The sequence below is a fragment of the Castor canadensis genome, chromosome 14 (genome assembly GCF_047511655.1).
Source record: "Castor canadensis chromosome 14, mCasCan1.hap1v2, whole genome shotgun sequence".
Classification (NCBI taxonomy): Eukaryota; Metazoa; Chordata; class Mammalia; order Rodentia; family Castoridae; genus Castor; species Castor canadensis.
In genome coordinates, this window is record NC_133399.1 from 21,772,606 (window position 1) to 21,780,809 (window position 8,204).

An 8,204-nucleotide genomic window follows, 5' to 3' on the forward strand; every position below is an offset into this window, starting at 1 on the left:
GCTGGGAGCGTGGCTGAGGTGGTGGAGCACCTCCCTAGCAAGCGTGAGGCTCTGAGTTCGAACCCCACTACAGCCCTAAACAAAACTTCCATCAGTCTTGGCCACCCACTGTACCCGCAGGCCCCACCTTCCCAACCAGCCAACTGCAGCCACCTGCTCCAGGGCTGACCTGGCTCAGCTGAGGGAGGCAAGGACACCATGCTGCAGCACCGCCACAGACCCCAGCACCACTGGAGGGGTGCGGAGAGCAAGGGAAGGCAAGGACTGGCTGAGGGGAGACCCCAGGAAGCTGCAACTGGGGTTCAGGTCCTGGCTCCGCAGTGTCCCAGCTGGCTTCACCCCACAGGCTCAGGTGACACAGACAGCACTGGCATGGGGCACCGGAGCATGCTCTGGATGGACTGATGGGGAGACCCTGTGAGGTGACCCAGGCTGGAGGTGCAGAAGTGCCCTGTCCCTCCTGGGCCTGGGGCGGGGCAGGATGCTCACAGAACCACAAGACAGCAGGAGGTAAGAAAATCGGGTTATTGCTCTGGATTATAGCAATGGAGACAGGGCCTGGGGACAGGAAGGACAGAAACAGGAAGAACCACTTCTCCGCACCCTGGGGAGCACAGGCCACAGCTGCAGCTCTGCCCATCAGCTGCTCAGTGGCCACACACTGAAGGTCCAGCTCCTCCTCCCACGGGGCAGCCATGAGGTCGCCTGCGAGTCCCAGTGTGCGCCGGGCCAGCCAGCACCTTTAGGACGGCATCTTGTCGGAGGCAGCCCCCTTCTTCTTGCCCTGGGTCTTGAGCAGTGCCAGCCTTTTGGGCAGGCTGGAGCTGGCCTTCATCACCACGTCGTGCTCGATCTTCTTCCGGATCCCCACCTCCAACTCCTGAGGGGTGACCCAGGCCATGAGATGTGGCCCTGAGGTGGAGGAGCACCTGGCCAGCCAGCTGCCCTCTCCCCTAATCGGAATCTGACAGCAGCCTGAACACATGGAAAGCCTCTCCCCTCTGCTCATGGCTTTTTTTGTGGTCCTGGGGTTTGAACTCAGGGCCTACACCTTGAGCCACTCCCCCAGCCCTTTTTTGTGAAGTGTTTTTTCGAGAGAACTGTTTGCCTAGGCTGACTTTGAACCTCAGTCCTCCTGATCTCTGCCTCCTCAGTAGCTAGGATTACAGGCGTGAGCCACCAGCTCCCAGCTATTTGTTTTTTTGAGACAGGGTCTCATTATGCAGACTACGCTGGTCTGGAACTGGCAATCCTTCTGCCTCCACCACCTGGGTACCGAGACTGCATGTGTACACCACCATGCCCAGCTTCATTCATGTCCATTTTACAGTTGGGGCAAACTGAGGTTCTTGCAGTTAAGTGGGCACCTGCCTGGGGTCCCCAAGACTCAAGGCAGGTGGTCTCCTCTTGCAGATGAACTGGGGCTCTAGTGGGGAGTGAGGCAGTTTGGGCCTCAAATTGGTAGCTGAGTCACCTTCCCCAAACTGTCCCTGCTCTGAGTTCCAATGACTGTGACTACTGCCACCAGGGTAATCCTATGCCTAGATACAGGGAATCCTGGCCACTGCAGAGCCAGCAGGTCACACCATGGCATGACAGCAAGGGTACCCTGGAAAGACACCAGGGACAATGGAGAGGAGTAAGGGAGCTGAGTGGAGCTGGGGGAGGGTGGAGCCATGCAGGGAAACTGGCCGGTCTCAAGTTCCTGAGTGGGTCAGGCAGTCACTAAGGGGCTAGGAAGGGTGGAGGAGGCAATGGGGGAAGACAGGACATGAAGACAGGGGTGTGATGGAGCACACTGTGCCCGGCCTTTCTGGCTGAGGGAGCGACTTGGGGTTCTTCTGTGTGAAGTGGGAGTTGTGGAGGGTTCTGATGTGTGGTGCTCACAGGAGTCCTCTGGCTGCTGGGGGTGGGAGACGGGACAGGAGGTGACACAAAGGTCCACATGGGAGGAAGGGGATGGACCCTGGATTCACTCTGAAGGAATCAGACTTGGATGCCAGAGAACAGGGATTTGGGGGTGAGTCCCAGCACCTAGAGTCAGTCTGTGGATCGTGGGTGGGGAGGAGGAGCAGGGGCTTCCTAACGCCAGGCTGGGTTTGGGATGCCTGGGACCCCGGTTACCCCCACCCGCAGAGGCAAGCAAGCTGCTGAGTGCCCAGTTTTGAAAAAGCCAGTGCCCTGGGGAAACTAAAAACTTGCTACAAATCACAGGGCTAGCCGGGCACAGTGGCTCACACCTACAATCCTAGCTACTCTAGAGGCAGAGATGCGAAGGTTCAAGGCCAGCAGGGTCAAAAAAACTCAAGATCCGCCATCTCGACTAGTAAAAACCGGGCGTGGTAGTGCCCGCCTGTCATCCCAGCAAAATGGGAAGTGCGAGGCTTGGGCGTAAACGCAATACCTTACTTCAAAAATAAGGTTAGGTGGTGGGGCACCTAACTAGCAAGTCCAAGGCCCTGAGTTCAAACCCCAGTATCACACACACACACACACACAAAAGCACAAGGGCTGCTTAGTGTGCGGTTCAAAGCCAGGCCTGCCTCTCAGTGCCAGATTTAAATCTTTTTCAATTTCATAAACAACCCCGCGCCCCGGACAGAGCAGCTGAGCGCGCACGATGCAGTGAGATTCGCACCCAGCACCGCTGCGCTTTGCACCTGTTGCATGCTAAATGCAGCTGCTGTATCCACAGCACATGGGGGGCGGACTGAGGCTCGGCGAGCTGGGGTCCTCCCGGCTTCGCCCCCGCCCGCCCCGCTCACCTTTTTGAGTTTTCGCTGCTGCACGATTCGCGCCTTCTTGGGGGCGATAACACGACCTGGGGAGAGACGCGCTCGCATGAGGCCGGAGACACCCAGGACCGCCCGCCTTCGCCCGCCACTTCCCGGCCCGCTTCTCACCGCCTTTCCTCGGGCCCCGGCTTCGCTCCGAGGCCGCTGCCGTAGTCTTGCTCTTTGCTGGTTTCTGCGCCTGAAACTTACGCTGCCCCTGCGCCATGTTCAGGCCCGGCACCGGAAGGGGAAGGGCTGCGGGGGGCGGGGTTAGAAGCAACCGGAAGACGCACTGCATCATGGGATACAGCGGGGCAGGAGGGCGCAAAGGCTCACGGGATACAGCGGGGCTGAGTTAAAGGTACAGTACTCCACAAAAGTGGTCAATTGCAGCCAGCGTTTTGCAACAATTTCGCACGGAAACCACAATGATGTGAACACTTAAGAAGAGTTTGTATGTTTTCTAAAACTTAAGCTATTTTAAGGTCATTATGCATAAAAACCCGGATTAGGTTTAGGGTAAGTTAAATGAGAAATTCACTTCTGGTGGGAAATTTATGAAGGTGCTAGTAATCACGATCCTCAGTAATCACGATCCCCAGCTCCCCCAACCCCGCCCAAGTGCTAGGGATAGAACTCAAGGTCACACACGTTAGGCACACTGAGCCACACTCCCACCCGTTTCCTTTAATGTTAAAATATTTAAAATTATATCTATATTCTTTTAAACGTTAAAAAACATTACTTGGAGGGACCTGGGGTGTGGCTCAGTAGTAGAACCCTTGGATAGCACGCAGGAGGCCTGGGTTCCATCCCCAGCACTGCAACAAAAAAGTACAAAAATAAAACTGTGAAATAGTCTGTAGCCTGGCTGCCTGGTTTATAAAGTTTTTATTGGAACCAGGGCTGGTTATCACGTCTTGGTGGGGGTAAACTCAAGTTGCAAGTGCAAAGTTGGAGATGTTCTATTTAAAATCTTGATATTTTCATTATGATGGATTTTTCTGCATTAATTCTGTTAAAAAAAATAGTGCGCTAAAATATTATTTTGTTTATTGGGCTTATTTGGTGTCTGTTTTCTTAAATTTTGCACCTGGAGTGGCAACCTAGTTCCAGCTTGACAGCAACCGTAGGAAGGAGGCACTACGCCCATTGTATAAAGGAGGAAGGGAAGGCACAGGGAGGTTAAGTAACTTGGCCCTAAAGCACACAGTGGAGAATGAGGTGGAACTGGGATTTGAAGCCCAGCAGTCTGGATCCAGCTGCTTGGGTTCTTAAAGAGGTATGCAAGGCCCTGTCCACTCTTCCTGTGGTTAGGGGAGGAAGGTTGGTGTTTTGGGTAGGTCATTTATAAAATCTGAGGAATGGGGGCAGGGTAGGGAGAGCAGGGTTGGGCACATCTGGGGGACCATCTAAGGTCGTTCCTCTGAGGAGATGGTGGCACTTAGGGCTGCCTGGAGCTCCTTGGGGGCAAAGACACCCAGCTCTGTAATGATGCCACCTGTGATGAGCTCGTGGGGGGTGACATCGAAGGCGGGATTCCAGACTCCAATCCCTGCAAGGGAGAAGAAGAGGGAGTAGGCAGTGAATAGGCCCTCAAAATTCTCAGGCTGCTATCACCGGTCTCCAGCACAGGTGTTCCTGGGGGTCCTCACCCCGACAGTGCCCCAAGGCGTGGACATGGAACCCAGTATTGAGGTTAGACACCCCTACAAATCCTGGGCTAGCACTGCCCAAAAAGATAGCTTCAAAGTCTTACACATATCCATCCCGCTTCTGCCTGCGCTAAGGATGTCAGGATCTACCTCAGGGTCTTTGCACAGACACACGTGTGCAAATTCAGACCTGGAGTCCAACCTCCATGGTGATGCTCTCAGTCTAAGGAACGGCTCAAGAAGCCAAGGATGCTCTAAACACCAAATCCCTGTGGTGCCATGGGTGCCCCGTGACCCAACAGACAGCCTACCGGGTGCTGCTATCCTGACCCCATTAATGTCTGTCAGCTCCTGGCCTGGGCGCTCCTCGATGATGATGTCCTGTCCTGTCTGCAGACGGAGGTCACAGGAGGAGCTGGGGGCAGCCACATAGAAGGGGATGCCATGGTGTTTGGCGGCAATGGCCAGCTGGTAGGTGCCCACTTTGTTGGCTGTGTCTCCGTTGGCCACCACACGGTCGGCTCCCACGACGACAGCTGGGGGTGTATGTGTGTGAGAAATTGGGGGGGTGCCACACACCCATCCCTGGGCACCCCCGGCTCTGCCTGCACCCAGCCTGCTAACCTGAGACACCCTTGTGGACCATGGCAGCGGCTGCCATGCTGTCTGCAATGAGGGTGGCGGGGATCTGTTCATAGACCAGCTCAAAGGCGGTCAGCCGAGCTCCTTGGTTGTAGGGCCGGGTCTCCGTGCAGAACGCGTGCTCCAGGCGGCCCAGCCTGTGCAGGGAGCGGATCACACCTGTGGATGGCCCGCCAGGAGGTGACCCGAGAAGAGGAATGGGCAGGGTTTCCCAGTGGTTAGGGCTGCAGGGCCTAGGCTGGGGACTCTGGGAGTGTAGTCCTGCCCTGGAGTGTTTGCTGTGGCTGCTCCCTGGGCTTGTATCAGAACTTTCATATCTGTTTAGGTGACAGTTCTAATGGCTCCTTCCCTCACCCCTCTACCTCCATAGCAACCCTGCCCCTCCCATCTGTGGTCTCTGCTCTCTGTCCATACCCTGTGTTAGGGATGGAACCCAGGGTCTCATGCATGCCAGTGAGCAAGTCTCTATACTTTAGTCATGCCCCCAGACCCTGACTTTGGTCTTTACTTCCCCTTCCACAGTCCAGGTCAAAACTACTCTATTTTTTTTTCTTTTGGTGGGACTGGAGTTTGAACTCAGGGCTTTGCACTTGCAAAGCAGGCACTCATATCACTTGAACCATACCTCCAGTCTATTTGCTCTGGGTATTTTGGAGATGGAGTCTTTTGAACTATTTGCCTGGTCTGGCCTTGAACCTCAATCCTCTGGATCTCAGCCTCCCAACTAGTTGGGATTACAGAAGTGAGCCACTGGCACCCAGCTGCTTACTTAGGGGGAGTCACCTCCTCTTCTCCTGAACATGGACTCCACCCCCTGCCCAGTCTCTAGGCATATGACTGATGATAGGCCTATGAAAAGATCCACCTGTGGTGGGCAGGTGACCTTATCAGACCCCGCTGGGACACAAGGGAGTTTTTCTGGCACCATTGGCTGCATGCCCCACCAGCTGGACCCTGGTGGTCCCCTTTCAACCAGTGGATGAAGAAAGGCAGAGCCGCAGGATGGGATCTACGGGTTGTCATGCCATTGTCTGAGTGCCTGGATGTACCCACACCTGAAGCCAACAGTTTCTGTACAAAGATTAATACATTCACTTTTTTTTTAATGGATAAAGTAGTTCGGGTTTTCTCTCTATCTTCTCCTCTTTTCTTTTTCTTTATGAGATAGGGTCTTACTACCTAGCCGTCTTCAAGCTTGTGATCCTCCTGCCTCAGCTGCTTTGGTGCTGGGATCACAGGCATACACTACCATACCTGGCTTTCCACTTCTGGGTTGTTTTTGTTTTTCGGTGCAGGGGATTTAACCCAGGGCCTTGTGCATGCTAAACTAAGCACATTGTCCTATCCCTGAACCACATCCCCAGCCCGCCAAGAGGACAGGAGCTCACCTAGGGCTGTACCATAGCCAGAGGTGGCCAGGGCACCAGTGTTACAGTGGGTCAGCACCACCACCTTGCCACCACTGGGGGCTGCCTGCTCCAGGAGGTGGCCGGCTCCCAGATCCCCGATGCTCCGGTTGTCTCTGAGGTCTCGGTCCAACATGTCCTCAGCATAGCAGATCACTCTGAGGGTGACAACGAGCTCTCAGTACCAGTCACCAACCCGCCTGGGGACTCAGGCCAACCCCTACCCTCTGCCCCATGCCATTCTGCTGGGTCTTTCTCCAAGCCCTTCCACCAGCAGAAATCTAGCAATCTGTTGGATCATGTGATCTGTTTACTGGGCACTTCCAGTGTGCCAGGTGCTGGGGGTGTGGCTTAGGAGGAAACGACAAAATTCTATGTCCCTGGGTTGGGGGAGGCAGGCTCCAGTAGTTAAAACGAGGGACAAGGCAGCAGAGTCAGGCAAGTGGAAGCAGTGGATAAGCAGAATTAAAGAGGGGGTTGAGGAAGGCAGAAACTTGAAACCTGAAAGTGGCGCACAGAATTATCTACCTTACAGCAAAAGCAGGTGCAAAGGCCCTGAGGCAACCTGGTGGGGCCAGGTAACACTGAGAGGAATGGTGTGGCTGGAGTGAAAGGGAAGAGGAAGAAAGGAAACGGGCGGGGAAGGGCTCAGAACAGGCCACGAAATTCCTCAAAGCAAAAACCAGGAGAACAGATGACAGGAAAAAGGGACCTCCACAGGTATGTGAAGGCTAGACACGTTTAGGGGTGGCTCAGTTGCAGAGACGAGCACAAGGACCCTTGGGACAAGCTGCCCCAATGGACTCCCAGCCCTGCCTGTGGGGCCTTGGACATGGGACGTAGGTGCACCGTGCCTCAGTTTCCCATCTGCAACACGCGTGAAAACGGATCAACAGCTTCCAGTCAGCGCGGAGCGCGGCACCAGGCTCCGTACCTTTCCCGGACCGCCTCCTCGGTGGCGCCCTCCTTCTCCGCCTCCCGGGCCGCGGCGTCCGCCAGGTCGCGGGCAGCCCGGGCCATGTTGACGGCGGTGGGCCGGGCGGTAACGAGGAAGCTCAGCCTGTCGCGGACGAAGGCCACCAGGGCGGCGAGCCCCGGGCCCCCCGCGCCCGCCCGCAACTCCACGGCGAGGCTGAGGCAGCCCACCAGGGCGATGGCCGGGGCGCCGCGCACCTTCATGGCGCGGATGGCTTCCCAGGCCTGCTGCACCGAGCCCACCGCCTCGTAGCGGCTCTGCAGGGGCAGCAGCAGCTGGTCGAGGATCTGCAGCGATCCCCGCGAGTACCGGATGGCCTCCAGCTGCATGGTGTCACGCCGCGTCCCTCCGCGAACACAGTGGCTGCCGCGGGCCTGGCGCACGGGCGCGTGGCCACAGCGGGAGGCGCATGCGCGCACCAACCAGCGATGCCGAGCCCGGGAGCCGTAGCCCACGTGACCTATGCCACCACACCAAGTGCAGACCGACAGCTACTTCCCCGGAACCACAAAAGTGGCCGCATTTATGGGGCACCTACTGGGTACCAGGACCTGTGTTTAGCGTCCGGCCGGCCAGTTAGGGAATCAGAACATCGTCCCCAGATCCCAGAAGAGCACGATGACGCGCCCCACCTCTCCAGCCACAGCAAATAAGGCTGGTAGTCTTTTGCAGACCAAGGCACTAACTGGGGACTCCAAAGAGCAGGTTTTTTGTCTTTTTCGTGCTGGGGATGGAGCCCAGGGCCTCGCAC

General features: G+C 56.3%; 2 protein-coding genes across 3 annotated transcripts; both read right to left on the reverse strand.

The window, feature by feature from the left end:
• Window positions 1-511: 511 nt before the first annotated feature.
• On the reverse strand, window positions 512-3,375 carry C14H19orf53 (chromosome 14 C19orf53 homolog). Its single transcript, XM_020155919.2, has 3 exons — window positions 2,904-3,375; window positions 2,766-2,821; window positions 512-880 (listed from the first exon to the last, which is right to left on the reverse strand). The coding sequence occupies exons 1-3, from the start codon at window positions 3,073-3,075 to the stop codon at window positions 743-745; spliced, it is 366 nt and encodes a 121-aa protein (XP_020011508.1). The 5' UTR covers window positions 3,076-3,375; the 3' UTR covers window positions 512-742.
• Window positions 3,376-3,646: 271 nt separating this feature from the next.
• On the reverse strand, window positions 3,647-7,869 carry Mri1 (methylthioribose-1-phosphate isomerase 1). 2 transcript variants are annotated; one of them, XM_074053973.1, is made up of 5 exons: window positions 7,412-7,869; window positions 6,460-6,635; window positions 5,054-5,230; window positions 4,760-4,965; window positions 3,647-4,329 (listed from the first exon to the last, which is right to left on the reverse strand). In XM_074053973.1, exons 1-5 carry the CDS (start codon window positions 7,780-7,782, stop codon window positions 4,219-4,221), a joined length of 1,041 nt encoding a protein of 346 aa, XP_073910074.1. In that variant the 5' UTR covers window positions 7,783-7,869; the 3' UTR covers window positions 3,647-4,218. The 2 variants fall into 2 exon arrangements, with proteins under 2 accessions (XP_073910074.1, XP_020011507.2); XM_020155918.2 differs by having other exon boundaries at window positions 4,741-4,965; window positions 7,412-7,868.
• Between the last annotated feature and the right edge of the window lie 335 nt (window positions 7,870-8,204).

Excerpts from the sequence above, each read along its gene's own strand:
- Mri1 (XM_020155918.2), bottom strand. The coding sequence starts at position 7,782 with ATGCAGCTGGAGGCCATCCGGTACTCGCGGGGATCGCTGCAGATCCTC. Across the intron at positions 4,966-5,053 it reads GGTCCACAAGGGTGTCTCAG|CTGTCGTCGTGGGAGCCGAC; the intron begins GTTAGCAGGCTG and ends ATACACCCCCAG. Across the intron at positions 4,330-4,740 it reads GGTCAGGATAGCAGCACCCG|GGATTGGAGTCTGGAATCCC; the intron begins GTAGGCTGTCTG and ends TCTCCCTTGCAG.
- C14H19orf53 (XM_020155919.2), bottom strand. The coding sequence starts at position 3,075 with ATGATGCAGTGCGTCTTCCGGTTGCTTCTAACCCCGCCCCCCGCAGCC. Across the intron at positions 2,822-2,903 it reads CCGGGGCCCGAGGAAAGGCG|GTCGTGTTATCGCCCCCAAG; the intron begins GTGAGAAGCGGG and ends GTCTCTCCCCAG. Across the intron at positions 881-2,765 it reads AGCAGCGAAAACTCAAAAAG|GAGTTGGAGGTGGGGATCCG; the intron begins GTGAGCGGGGCG and ends GTCACCCCTCAG.